This window comes from Hoplias malabaricus, chromosome X2 (assembly GCF_029633855.1).
Source record: "Hoplias malabaricus isolate fHopMal1 chromosome X2, fHopMal1.hap1, whole genome shotgun sequence".
NCBI lineage: Eukaryota > Metazoa > Chordata > Actinopteri > Characiformes > Erythrinidae > Hoplias > Hoplias malabaricus.
The window spans coordinates 4,737,527-4,753,012 of record NC_089819.1 but is presented as its reverse complement, the minus strand read 5'-3'; the positions used below and the strand labels follow the sequence as shown (position 1 = coordinate 4,753,012).

At 40.5% G+C, this 15,486-nt stretch overlaps 1 protein-coding gene across 1 annotated transcript in view; it reads right to left on the bottom strand.

Moving 5' to 3' along the window:
* Positions 1-7,435, bottom strand: part of LOC136676548 (transmembrane channel-like protein 1) — a 30,901-nt gene extending 23,466 nt beyond the window's left edge. The window contains exons 1-4 of the mRNA XM_066653640.1: positions 7,399-7,435; positions 5,676-5,696; positions 3,147-3,612; positions 1,824-2,024 (exon numbers count right to left, since the gene is read on the bottom strand). Coding sequence (XP_066509737.1) covers positions 1,824-2,024; positions 3,147-3,612; positions 5,676-5,696; positions 7,399-7,435 — 725 coding nt within the window. The remainder of the gene's footprint in view (positions 1-1,823; positions 2,025-3,146; positions 3,613-5,675; positions 5,697-7,398) is intronic.
* Positions 7,436-15,486: the final 8,051 nt, after the last annotated feature.

Below are 15,486 nucleotides of genomic sequence, written 5' to 3'. Positions count from 1 at the left end.
CTACGTCCCAACCCTCACCTATGGTAACGCGCTTGATTTAGTGACCGAAAGAACGAGATCACGGGTACAAGCGGCTGAAATGAGTTTTCTCCACAGGGTGTCTGGACTCTCCCTTAGAGACAGGGTTAGGAGCTTGGATGCTGCTCCCCCATGTTGAGAGGAGCCAGTTGAGGTGGTTCGGGCATCTGGTCCGGATGCCTCCTGGACGCCTTCCTGGTGAGGTGTTCCGGGCATGTCCAACGGGGAGGAGGCCCCAGGGCAGACCAAGAACACACTGGAGAGACTACATGTCTTGACTGGCCTTGGAACGCCTCGGTATACCCCCGGAGGAGCTGGAGGCGGTGGCTGGGGAGAGGGAGGTCTGGGTTTATTTGCTTCGACTGCTTCCCCCCGCGACCTGGACCCAGATAAGCGGTGGATAAGGGATGGATGGAAGTGAAACTTCTATATTATACTCATTCATTACACACAGAGTGATATATTTCAAGAGTTTATTTGTTTTATTTTGATGATTATAACTGACAACTAATGAAAACCCCAAATTCAGTATCTCAGAAAGTTAGAATATTACTTAAGACCAATACAAAAAAAAGGATTTTTAGAAATGCTGGCCAACTGAAAACTATAAACATGAAAGGTATGAGCATGTAGAGGACTCATCACTTAGTTGGGGCACCTTTTGCCTGAATTACTGCAGCAATGTGGCGTGGCATGGAGTCGAACTGTCTCTGGCACTGCTCAGGTGTTATGAGAGCCCAGGTTGCTCTGACAGTCCAGACAGGGCCTTCAGCTCTTCTGCATTGTTGGGTCTGGCGTACTGCATCTTCCTCTTCACAATACCCCATATATTTTCTGTGGGGTTAAGGTCAGGTGAGTTTGCTGGCCAATTAAGGACAGGGATACCATTGTCCTTAAACAAGGTACTGGTAGCTTTGGCACTGTGTACAGGTGCCAAGTCCTGTTGGAAAATGAAATCTGCATCTCCATAAAGTTGGTCAGCAGCAGGAAGCATGAAGCGCTCTAAAACTTCCTGGTAGACGGCTGTGTTGACCTTGGACCTCAGAAATCATAGTGGACCAACACCCGCAGATGATATGGCACCCCAAACCATCACTGACTGTGGAGCATTTACACTGGACCTCAAGCAACGATTCTGTACCTCTCCTCTCTTCCTCCAGACTCTGGGACCTTGATTTCTAAAGGAAATGCAAAATTTACTTTCATCAAAGAACATAAATTTCGACCACTCAGCAGCAGTCCAGTCCTTTTTGGAAGCAAGACACTTGTGACACTGTCTCTTGTTCAAAAGTGGCTTGACACAAGGAATGCGACAGCTGAATCCCATGAAACTCCAGTTGCAGTCCAGTCTTTGTTTGTCTCCCCATATTTTTGAATGGGTTTTGCTTCACAATCCTCTCCAGGGTACAGTTATCCATATTGCTTATACACAACTTTTTCATGATATTCTAATTTTATGATCAGCACCTGTATATCCCATATTCAACCCTAAATATCCCTTAAAACATGAAAAAAAAAAACACAGACCTCACAATCAAAGAGATCAGGCTGCTGCCATCTTGGATCATGTGTCATCTGTTCTGGGCAGATGTGTCATATTTTCTGAGCAGGCTTTACATAAGGTGATGGAACAATTCTTTGAGAATTTGATGGCATTCATTCAAATAAACCAAGTATGGTTCTGATGTTGGATAGGTTTTGGATTACAAACATAATTCCAGCTTAAAGAGCACAGTTCCAGTACTGTGTGGTCCATGAGCATTGTGACCTTAAGCTTTAGACCTGTGTGTGTGTGTGTGCTTTACCTGAGGGTGGGCAGTTTCTTGCGCATGGGCCAGGGTTTTCCTCTCAGTGTGGTGCTAAGCTTCTTCCTCTCATCCACTGCTTCCTTCAGCCTCTCCAGCTCCTCCGCACTTAGAGAGCCCACTACAAACTCTTCATTATTTCTTTCTCCACACTCCTCTTCCTCAGCTTCCTCCTCTTCTGATGATGCTTCTGACTCAGAGCTACAAATACAGTGAAATAAATAAGATGATTAAGAAATCTAACAATGACCGAATAGGAATTTGCATCTAAAATTTAGCTTTATTTAATTTTGACCTCACAAAGACAGCTTCTCTGAGATGCTTGTTTTAAACCCTGTTGTTTTCACTGACCTGTTGCCATTTAAATTTATCTGGGTTTTTTGTAGTGTTTAATGCTACAAGTCTTTGTTTTTTAAGTCTTTGTTGCCCTCTCCCAAATTTTTTGTGACGTGTTGCTGGCATCAAACATATTTTCATATATTTTCATATATTTTCCAAAAAACATATACAGTATATATATATATATATATTCATTCATTGTCTGTAACCGCTTATCCAATTCAGGGTCGCGGTGGGTCCAGAGCCTACCTGGAATCATTGGGCGCAAGGCGGGAATACACCCTGGAGGGGGCGCCAGTCCTTCACAGGGCAACACAGACACACATTCACTCACACCTGCGGACACTTTTGAGTCGCCAATCCACCTACCAACATGTGTTTTTGGACTGTGGGAGGAAACCCGAGCCCACGGAGGAAACCCACGCGGACACAGGGAGAACACACCAACTCCTCACAGACAGTCACCCGGAGCGGGAATCGAACCCACAACCTCCAGGTCCCTGGAGCTGTGTGGCTGTGCCACCGTGCCGCCCACTAATATATATATATTAGTAAAATATATATATATATATATATATATATATATATATATATATATATATATATATATATATATATATATATATATATATATATATATATATATATATATATATATATATAAATACAATTTCTCAGTCTCAGTATTGTAAATTAATTATGATTTGCATATCATTGCTTTTCTGGAAATTGGATTAGTATTTTAATTGTAATAAAATATAGTATTGTAAAAATACTATAGAAAGTTAAGAAGTTAAGTTTATTATGAAAACATAACTATATTGTAATTGTATCACATAGAAATGGCTTATTGTTCCCATAAATCTTTCATAAACATACATAAAACAATATACTAAATAAGGTCTTTATTTAGTAAAGGTAATGATTATTATTAACAACAACTTTGAATGTGGCAAGATACTAATTTCAAATGAAATAACTTACATTGCTTCAGTCTTCTTGTTCTTTTTCTCTTTCACTTTTGCATCATCTTTCTTAAGCTTCTTTCCATTCTTATCTTTGTCCTTTGCTTTCTTAATCTGTTTCTTTTTCTTCTTCTTATGTTCTTCCTCTTCTACCTCTTTATCCTCCTCTTCTTCTTCCTGCCCAAGCTTCTTTGCTCTCTCATTCTTGTTGTTCTTTTTCTTTTTTGTGACCTCCTCTGTCTCTCCCTCTGTTCGTCCATCCTTCATTCTCACTCTCTTTTCTGGTCCTCCATTTCGGGACTGTTCCAGCTGCCCCTCTGACCTCGTTCTTGACCGCTGGGCACCTCCTCTCTCTGTCTTTCTCTCTCTCTTCTTTCCTTTTTTTCCTCGTTCTCTACTTCTGTTTTCTCTCTCCATTTTTTGTCTTTCATTTTCTGAGTCTCTATCCATTTCCACATAGAACAGGTTGAATTCGCCTTCATTTCCTACAGAAATATAGTAGTTTTCTGTGTAGATTGTGTATATCATACAAATATATGGTTTATATGTACATAAATCGCCTATATACTACATTTCCCCATGGGAACAGTAATGTTCGACATCAACCTTAAAACCTCTGCAGAAGGGCAAAGGTGTCACTGAAGCAACTTACTAAAAATTACCTTTAAGAATTAAGAAGAAATGTTGAATGAGCTGTGGTTAAGTTTTTGCCATATAGTTTATAACATATGTGCATGATTTTGAACATGTTTAATTCATTTTTAATTAATTCTGATAATAAAAATAAAAATTATGATAATAAAACTCACGCACCTGGAGAGCATTGTAATTATCTGTTAGTTTGCCAAAATGCTTAGCCCCACAATTAGGGGTTTGTGCCTATATTCAAGCCTATGTACTCAAGTATTCAAGCCTGAGTGTGTGTGTGTGTGTGTGTGTGTGCGTGTGGTCTACACATCCTAGGCTTCAGTATCATTGCCAGTTACCTCTCAGCTCTTGTCCGCTGTAGGGGCACCCAAACCCAAGCTAACTGGGCTAGCTTCCCTATATTGACACCACTTTGTTTGTATGTATGTACATTTCTAGACACCCAAGGACGCTTTTACAATCCACACTGCTCAGAACACTCAATCCACACACACTGGTGAGAAGCGGCAGCCAAACGCGCACAGCGTACTCTCGACCAGGAACCGTCCACCTGGAGGACTGCATCGGACACTAGGGTTTAACCCAGGACAGAGTGCCAATCCATATCTAGGCTCACACACATTCATTCACATACACACTCACACACCAGGACAGTTTTAAGAGAAGCCAATTCACCTACCCTTCATGTTTTTGGACTGTGGGAGGAAACCGGAGCCCCCGGAGGAAACCTACTCAGACACAGGGAGAACATGGAAACTCCACCCAGATGGGACTTGAACCCAAGATCCCAGAGCTGGGAGGCGAACGTACTAACCACTAAGCCACCGTGCCACCACGGTGGCCATGGCAATGCCACTGTCAACCATTCTCAGATTTGACCTGTCCTTGCAGTTCAGATCAGGCACATGATAGAGATTTTAAAAGTTTAACACACTATTAAACTGCATTAATTATATGTGTAACTATATATTGAACGTAAAGCTTTAACAAATAACTACATTCCGATTGGCTGCTCTGTGTTGTGACTCCTTACATACGCTTAACAACATTATAAGGGTGAAAGTAAAGCCAGTAGAACTTGAACAAAGGGTCTGTTATGAACAGACTGTTTGATTATGGAATGAAAGTACTGGGTGGATAGTGTAGTATGAGAGCCGTGGGATGAAGAGTGCCCTTTTTCCCACTTAAGATCCTGCTCTGTCCTGATCTGTGGTGGTCCTTTGAGTGTTCAGATCTTTGAAGAAAAAATTAACTTGTTAACCTGTAGCTGTATCCAATGCAACTGCATACATTTGTTCATATATAGGTGTGTGTGTTGCAAGTGGTGGTCACAGTGTATCGAAATGTTGTTTGCTTGAGTTGAGTTTCCTGTGTTAGTGTAAGTGCTAGACTGAGCTGGTGTCACACCCAAAAATCACACCCAAACTAAAAAAGAGTGTCTCTCTGGTCAGAAACTGACCGCTGATAAATGGTTACAGAAAAACACAAGAGTTGAACTACAGAATGTAATTTACCTGGAAGTCAATTTACAAAGGAAGTTCTATTTATACTTGTATGAATATGATTAATACAGTAGTGTCCACCACAGTCTCCACACATTGGCAGCTCTAGCCATGAGCTAAAAGGATGTTGCTGTTGTTTGTTGTTGTTGCTTATTTAGTGGTAATTGTAATGTAGTTTATGGGTATGTTTTTATGAGTTATTCTGTGCATATAGTGAATGGTTTTGTGGTTTTGGTGTGTTGTCTTCTGTAGTGTCACCACCCTTCACTGCATTCTGTTTTGAACAGTGCTGGGTGTGGGTCTTTTTAGTATCGTCAAAAACTTTGTTCTTTTAAAGTAGCAAACACAGAACAAAACTGGATTTCCCGTTGACACCATACAAAAGTAACATGACTTACCATCATCCACCTCAATGCTGACTGTAATGATAAAATAAAATTATATAAAGTAACAATAATAAAAACACACATTTAAACATTCAGAAGGGTTGCCATTCTGTAGTTGACATAATCCACATATCAGAAGTTTATAGTAGAAGTGCTTGAATTCTCTATGATGAAATGTGCAATAATGTAACGGAGATACAAGTTATTCATTGGACAGTGATGATATGTAATATCAGGTTCATCAAAGAACCAGTCATAGTTAGCAATATGTTTACATCCCCTCATTCACTCAACACCACAGGCTGTTTGATTTGCCATGGTCAAACGGATATTCCCTCACAGTTCTGTGGGAGCAGCATATTAAACTGCATTTCCATATAACGTTGGCTAAAGCTTATTGTGTGGCATATCTTCGAATACATTTTTATACAATTGTAACCAAGTGTGTGGGTTTTTAATAATAGACTTATTTTTGTGCTTTAACATTTTAACTCCTAAACAAACTCATAATTCAGACGATACAGGGACAGTTAATGTAGGACAAAACATATCGGGTGGGAATGTTTACCACAGAGCGTAACAGCTGCAAAAATCCAGTTCATTAGATTTTAATGAAAAAAAAAGCATAGATATCCATATAAAACTGAAACTAAATGGCACTATGTTCAATGACAAATATAGGCTAGAGGGCTATAAAACAACCAGGGTTTGAGTTGTAGAACAGCGGAACTGAACTGTGTTCTCTGGAGTGTTGTATGCCAGAACCAATGAACCAACACTGAATGCCATCAAACTGACACAGCAATGTTCCAATGTTTACATTTAAAGCATTCCTTGAAGGAAAAAGACTCCCTATGAATGCCCTAAATTTCCATAGAACTTCTGGATGAGAAGGTGCCCATGACCTTTGGCCATATATTGTAACAGATGATAGCGTGGAAGTGAGAACTTCTAAAGACTCTTATATTACTTTGTGTTCCTGAAGAGAGTGGTGTTAAATAGTCTCTATTCAGCTTGGAAATGTTGCTGGACCCTTTGTACCCACTGTAATAGGAAGCCTGTGTGCTGTAGAGGTCATTACAACTGAACCGGTGTCAGACAGTACGCACAGAGCAGCTTTAATGACCTCAATTCTCTGCACTGTTACACCTCACCAAGGTCAAAGGGTATAGAAAGTCAGGCCTCCACAACAAACAACTGCCATATATAAATATAATACTGTCCAGAGGTTTAGTATTTTAAAGTGTCCAGTGCCAGTATTTCCAAACTCAAATGTGTCCAATGATCGTAATATGACATGTTGTCAGAATGATGACTACAGGTATTAATGATTCTAAAATGGCTGAAAAAAGCTGTAGAAATTAGTTCTAATAAAATAAATATCCAGAGAGGAGCATTAATAAATGTAATGTGCAAATTAAAACCCCAATGTTATTACTATAAAATTAAGTCCTAATATAATGAGTATACAGAAATATATTTCAAAACAGTTAACATCCAGGATAAAGTTAGTAACCAGGGTACAATTATAATTCTTTAATATACATATTTAAAAAAAAAAAAAGCATTATTCACAGTAATAAGTGGTGACCATGCATTGTCACCTCAAACAAACATTCACACTAATATTCAGTGTGAATAAGTGAATGATTAATCTGTTATTGTTCATCAATTTAAGAAGATGTAAAGAAAAACAAACAAGCTCAAGGTAACTATGATAATAATTACCACACACCTTCACTCTCTGACGCGATGAGCTTCTCTCTCGGCATGGTGCTTAGGCATTATGTGTGTGTGTGTGTGTGTGTGAGTGTGTGACAGCCCAGTGGACGATACCCAGGCCAGTACATGCTCGGCCGGTGCTGAGTAATGAGCATGACGAGTTCACTTTTTACCTCCATTGAGACTCTGGCCTGGGAACAATAAGCAGTGGAAACCCTAGAACCCCTCAATTTCTCTCTCTTCAATTATTCAACAGAGTTATGACTCTCTTTTTTTTTTTGAAGAGAAAGTGGACGGGGGATGCTGGACCACCAGCAAGAAAAGATGATGAGCTCATGTTCTAATGGGGTTCTATAGAAAACAAGGGTGAAAAAAGGCTTGGTGGTTAATTAGCTCACACATGTAACTCTATAATATTAATTAAAGTGCACAAAGGGGTATAATTTGTAATATTATATATGTATTATTTTTGATACATGTGTAATATTAGCAAAATACATAAAAATACAGCATAATAATAAGGAAAGCAATAGTGTGTGAAGTTTGTATGATAACATAGCTATGCAGTTTGCTAAAAGCCACAATTATTTGATAGTGGATAAAATGGATGCATAAATGCAATGCATAAACTGGTCTAAGCTAATCTAAGGTGGTCTGTGCTAGTCTGTGCAGGTTAGTGCTGGTCTAAGTTGGTCTAAGGTATAGATGTTTAATATTAGTCTTTACGGATTTATGCTGATCTGTACTTGTTTACACGAGTCCATAGCTATATAGTGTGTTTGTGTGTGTGTTTGTAAAGTTTAAATTATTTGTACATTATCTCATTCTGTTTCATTTACATTTTGCATAGCATCCCAAATATGTATAGGCTTCTGCTAAGAAACCTTCTCTAAAGCCCACACACAATTCAGATGGGGCATCTTGACTAAGACTTGACACATTTTGCCTGAAAGCTTCATAAAAGGATTCAGTGGAATCCCCTCAGGAGAAGAGAATGGAGAGACTGATTTAGTGCAGTGGGACTGCAGTGTATGGAACTGCAAGTGAAGTGAAAAACTAAAGAGGGGAAAAATGCAAATTCTATTCAATTCAGAGAGGCTTTTCTATATATATTATGTAACCAGACGTTTTATTCACCCTGTTAAAAGTTGGTTCTGGCACTATAACTCATCCGAGAAGATAGAACTGTGCTTTATCACTGCAGTTAACACAGTTCCGCTGCACCACAGCCCAATGCTGGGGAGCCTATGCCTCTGTAGGCAATGCTTGTCATAAGTTCATATGCACTAGATCATCCACAACTGAACTATGGCCACAATGGTGAACCATAAAGAAGCTGGAAACTCAAATTGTAATTAATCTCTTCTTTTGTTGTCTGTAACCGCTTATCCAGTTCAGGGTAGCGGTGTGTCCGGAGTCTACCCGGAATCACTGGGCACAAGGAGATAACACACCCTGGAGGGGGCGCCTGTCTTCCACAGGGCGACACACACTCACACCTATGGACACTTTTGAGTAGTCAATCCACCTACCAATGTGTGTTTTTGCCCTGCGGGAGGAAACCCACGCAGACACAGGGAGAACCTACCAAACTCCTCACAGGCAGTCACCCAGAACAGGGCTCAAACGCACAACCCCAGGACCCTGAAGCTGTGTGACAGCGACACTACCTATTGTGTCACTATGCCACCCAAGTTATAATGGTTACTTGTGAATGTATTGCACATGGTACTGAGTTAAAGTGTTAAAGTATTGACATGAGGACAAAGACTCAAAAGGGAGGGCTTTCATTCATTATCTGTAACCGCTTATCCAATTCAGGGTCGCGGTGGGTCCAGAGCCTACCTGGAATCATTGGGCGCAAGGCGGGAATACACCCTGGAGGGGGCAGACCTTTATATGTGTAATCTTATTTTATGTGATACCAAAAGTCCCATAAATTGAATCTTAGAACGGCCTATTCTGGAAAATTCTCCTCTGATTCTGCTGTTGAGATGTGTTTTATTTTAGATTTTTTATTTTTACATAGATGTCCTCTCTTGGCGGCATGGTGGCGCAGCAGCAGGTAGTGTTGCAGTCACACAGCTCCAGGGACCTGGAGGTTGTGGGTTCGAGTCCCGCTCCTGGCGACTGTCTGAGGAGTTTGGTGTGTTCTCCCTGTGTCCATGTGGGTTTCCTCCGGGTGACTGTCTGTGAGGAGTTGGTGTGTTCTCCCTGTGTCCATGTGGGTTTCCTCCGGGTGACTGTCTGTGAGGAGTTGGTGTGTTCTCCCTGTGTCCATGTGGGTTTCCTCCGGGTGCTCCAGTTTCCTCCCACAGTCCAAAAATACACATTGGTAGGTGGATTGGTGACTCAAAAGTGTCCACAGGTGTGATTAAATGTGTGTGTGTGTGTTGCCCTGTGAAGGACTGGCGCCCCCTCCAGGGTGTGTTCCTGCCTTGTGCCCAATGATTCCGGGTAGGTTCTGGCCCTACCGCGACCCTGAATTGGATCAGCGTTTACAGATAATGGATGGATGGATGGATGGATGATAATATGGTTTATACCTTAACATATGATATGACTACATTCACTTTTTCAGGTCCTAGCTTATTCTTTTATTCTTGACATTTTTCAGTAAGTTCTCTGATACTTTCACTACTAGACTAAAAGTATATTGCTCTTTCTATCTCTGTGACAATGACAATTAATGATCTTTAATGTGTTTATATCCTTGTTAATAACCATGCAATAAACAAATTCTAGCCATTTATAAACCTTTGTAAGTGTAGTCTTATTTGAGTGTAGTACTGGATTTTTCATAACACGCTAATGAATAAGAGCTTTTTAATTTAAAAATAACATTTAGGGGGAAAAAATTTAACATGAATGCTATGCAGTATGTGTTATAACCGCCAGGTGTCAGTATTGAGCAATGACAAAAAGAGGACGTACCTGTAGGGCACACGGTGATGAATACACTACCTGTGAATTAACACTACCTGTGAACAAAGACCATCCGTCATACTGAGATATATTCCACTGCATAATAAATCACAGAAGTCTGCATGAGTATGGGCTTATACTCTCATGTGTCTGGATGTGAATCAGATAGACTGCTGACTCATATTCAGTGGTTTTTAGCTACTGGACACACATAGTGGACACAGGAGTTAACTAATATGTGTGTGCACAATTTGTGTAATCTCCTTTAAAAGCCTAAACAAATAAATAATTACACCCTGTTTCAGCTTTAATGTCACCATATTCAATGCCAAGTGCAGGCTAGAGAGGTAGTGTTGAGCAATGTAACTGCATTTCCTGGAGTGATGGGCCTCCATCCAGTATTTTGGGATGAGCTTGAGTGCCAGAATTAATCATTCAACATTAGTCCCCGACCCCACTAATGTTTATATGGCTGAATGTAACGACATGCCAGCAGCAATATTCCAACATCTACTTTCGAGCCTTCAGTAGAGTGAGTCACAATCTTTATTCCTCTTTCATTGTCTGTAACCGCTTATCCAGTTCAGGGTCACGGAGGGTCCGAACCCTGGAGGGGGCACCAGTCCTTCACAGGGCAACACACATTCACACCTATGGATACTTTTGAGTCGTGAATCCACCTACCAATGTGTGTTTTTGGACTGTGGGAGGGAACTGGAGCACCCATGCGGACGTGGGGAGAACACACCAAACTAAAACCTTTATTGATACCCTTAATATGAAAATAAATATTGAATGAATAGTTGTCCACTGTTGGCGATATAGTTTAACTAGTCGTCAAGATTATAAATTTTGAAATGTAGATGTGACCTCACAACTTGGCAAGCAACAGGTCATCATTGCCCTTTCTGTTTATGATCTTATTATTCATTCATTCATTGAATGAAATCCACTTATCAAATTCAGGGTCACACTGGGTCCAGAGCCTACTTGGAATCACTGGACTCATGGCGGAACACCCCGAGGGGACCTACGCGGGCACGAGGAGAACACATCATACTCCTCCCTGACAGTCACCCGGAGCAGGGCTCGAATCCACAACCCCAGGACCCTGAGAGCAACAGTACCTGTTGCACCACCATGCCGCCCTTATTAGTTTAGCTAAAGAAGTGGCTACTTACTCATAACAGGTATGCTACACTTCTTTAATGCCTCTGTGTAGGCTTATGTTCTTAACTGTTTTATTGTCAGCTTTGCTAGCATAAGCAGCCTTTTACATAGTGATTTATAGTATTGCTACATGGCTGTATGCTAAGCAAATTGAAAGGGAGATGCAAACAGCACCGGGAGAAAAAAAAACAAAACATAAAAAACAGAGTCTCTCAAAGATGGGAAAACAGTGTGCAAGCTCACAACATACTGATGGATAGAGAGAGGAAAAGGGAGGGAGAGGAGGAGGAGGGAGCTAGACATAGGGAGAGGGTGGGAAGAGAGCGAAGGATTGTGTCTAAACACGAGAGCGAATGACAAAAGAAAGCCTTGCAGGAGCACAGTGCATGTGAGGGGGCGGGGCCTCAGGAGCACATGAGAGAGGGGCGGGGCCAGTGATGGCCCAGTGACATCACAATGGGCTCCTGAATTACACCCTGTTTCCACACTTCCGCTCTCACTCTCACTGTCTCGTTCTCTCTCTCTCTCTTTCTCACACACACACACACTCGTTCTCTATCTCTCTATCTCTCCCATAGACTTTTATTCTCTCTTTCTCTCTGCCTTTCAGCCTCTCTGTCCCACATCTTTTGTCTTTTTACTCTTGCACACACCTCTAAGTCTCTCTCAGTTTCTCTCTCCCTGTCTCTCTGAGTCACAGATCTGATGAATCAGCGATGAGTAGATGTGTGTGTTCCTGGGACTTTCCTGAGTGGACCACACAAATGGGGCACAAATTGTATGCTAATTTTGTATTCTTGACTTTGTGGGTTGTTTCTACTGCCTTCTGTATGAGTACATTCATATATAGCATTTTGTGATATCAAAATAAGACCAATAATTATAAGAAACCAAAAAGACAAAACGAGAAACAAGATAACTGCCATAATTCTTTTTTCATTTTATTTTTACCCAATTTTTTCCCGTATTTATTTGTCACAAATTTCACTAGTTACCAAAGGCTCCTTCAATCACACACTATCCCACCAACATGGAAATGTGAGGAGCACATATATCTCCAAGGGGAAAAAAGGGGATTTTGTTTAACTGCTGCTAATGCAGCACCACTGTAAAGCTCAACACTCTTTATATCAGTTAGATACTGATACTAGCTTACACTGGCCAATATTGTGCCTGTGATTATGGGAGAAGTGGGTCCATCCTGTCCACTCAGGCAGTAAGGCCAGTTAAGTGTTAGACTCCATCTTCCTCATACTATAAATGTGATCTTATGTAGACCAATCACACAGTGATGTCTCAGATCCATCAGTTCTGTTCTGCGGTGGCTCTGTTTGGCAATTTATATGTAATTCATTTATAAAGCTTGAATTTATTTCATTTTATAAATTGAATTTATAAACTGTCATGTTGCCCTCTTTCCACAGAGCCAATGGTCATCCATCCACCCCAACCCCCATAATTCTGGGTCTCTCCACATTATACAAATTTGAAATATGTCTATCATATTTGGGAAATTAATTTGACCACAAGGAGTTATCACCCACATGAAAGCATACAAACAAAGAGCTGCGATTAGCACATAAGGGCACACTGTTGAGCACACACACACACACACACACACACACACACCCTCACACACTATAATGCCACTGTGCCTGATGTCACCAAGAGATAAAAGTCTTTAATCTGTGCAGTCTCTCCGCCCCTGTGAGTCAATGGAGTTCCCAAATCTGCTGTAATCCCACCCCTCCTCTAATCTGACCCACACCGTGAACTTCCTCTAACAACGGCGGAGCTCACAGACATACACACACACACACACACACACACAAAGGCAGTGTACAAGAGCTTTACTCCAGGCCATGTGAACAGATAACCATCTCCCCACCCAAACCTTCAAGAGCAGACACACTTATGAACACTGGGCTATTCACAGGTTGAGTTGAGTTTGTTGTAAAAAAAAAATATATACCTTTGCAACCACAGGCCATTATTTTTGTACCAGGGTCTGGCTGATGTTATCCAGTGTCTTCTGTAAGTAATGGTTGCTTGTTATCTCCCTCTAACCACTTGACAATTTTATCTTAATCCTTAACATTTCACTGCTAAAAAATCCAGCACACTCCAGTAGAACAAGCACAAATTGAGTTTTTGAAACTGAAATTCTTGTCAACCAGCATGAACGTACAAGTTATGTCACTAGAAATACACCAGCTTTACCCAACTTTCACCAGTTTGATCACACTGACCATTTTTAAAATAATTTTTGCAGATTTAATGATTTAATGATGGATTAAACCACCGTTAAATTCTGGAAATTTCTATTTAATTCAACTTTTGTTACTTTAACACTACAATTGACAGCAGTCCAAATGGAAAAATTTTGTAAGTGTGGTGAATGTACACTGATCGTCCATGATCAAATTAACAGTGAATTATAGTGTTTTTCAAAAATAAAAACATTTGATGTATTCTTAGAAAATGTTTCCAGAATAAACAGCTTAATGGGACTGTACTGTGTCCCTATTCACATCTCCTGAATTTAACCCTCAATCTCCTCTCCTCACTTGACTCCAGAGGTCAGACATGGCCAATAGAACCTACGTCTATCTCATGAACTTAGTAACAAAGATAAAGTTAGCAATGATGTGTGAGAGAACCACTTACCAGCTGAATCATGTACATCCCTCAATTCTTGGTTATGGTTCTCACAATTACTCACATTTCACTGGTCTGCTTATGTGTTTATTGCCCAATAACTTTGACCATCTGTGAGCTGACCTTCCAGTCTATCTTTGCTTGCAGCATGTGAAACTCCATAGCTTCTTTTCAAACTTAGGCTAACAACACTTATGTTGGCTAGCTGTTTGCTGGGCGCTGGGAGGGAGAGGAAGGGAGTATGTTTTTCTACAATAAGCCATTTCATACCAAACTGTGAATGACTCCTAGTAAAGGGCCCTAGGCACCTTACAGAATGTGAAGCTATGATTATTAGCCCCAAAAACTGACCTTAGGTCAACAACTGGACACACCCAGGTGACATATCAACTAGTCTGATGGGTTCAGTTCTTGTTGGGGTCTTTGTGAAAATCTGACCTAATCATATGCTTTCCAAAAGGCAGAGATCTCTTTATTTACTTTCCAGGAAAACGGCTGTAAAATATATTTGATTTAAAAAAAAATAATAAATATATATTTATATATATATATAAACAATTTCAGAATGTTTTTCCTTTCTTTTCAGGAGGCTTCCTTCAGCATTCCTTTTCTTTATGAAATAAGGTGATTTTAAATAAAATCTCTTCAAAAATATCCCTTAAAAGTTGCATAACACATACCTAATTATTTTGACTGGAAAGAAAAGAAATGGAATAAGGTCATTCTCTGAGATTCTCACAGTATTTTAAACTGACATTATTTTTCTCCAGCTTTTGTACAAAATACAGTTGCAAAATCTAATAACCTTTTGACATTTCAAGTGTCCCCACCTCACTAACAATTGTTTTAGGGCAACAAGACAGAAAAATAGAAGGAAGCTGACCCTAGGTCAGCTCAGGCTTTTCTGCTTTATGGGCCATTCATCTGCCACTGTGATGTCAGCAGCTCAGGCAGGCTTAATACACCCAACCCCCTCCAGACAAACTCCAACAGAGAAAGAGAGATCGACCCAGACTCTGACACAGAAAGCAGCAAGAGGAACAGGAACATTGTCAGACTGACACAGATCTGCCAGTTCCTTTTCTCACTGACCCAAGACCAGCTCACCTGGGACAAATCTAAATCTAATTCCATTTCACATGACAAACAGAACTAGTCTAGGGCTTGCTTTAAGGAACCATGCTAAACAGCAGGCCTATAACAACATGGCAAGCAAAGAGGACAGCAGTAGAAGTGTTAGGGCCCTGGAGTGTGAAATCAACACCTGTTGTCACTTCTTAGCAAGAGGGATGTCTCTCTCCTTCTCTCTCTCACTCACTCACTCTCTCTCTCTAACACACATACACAC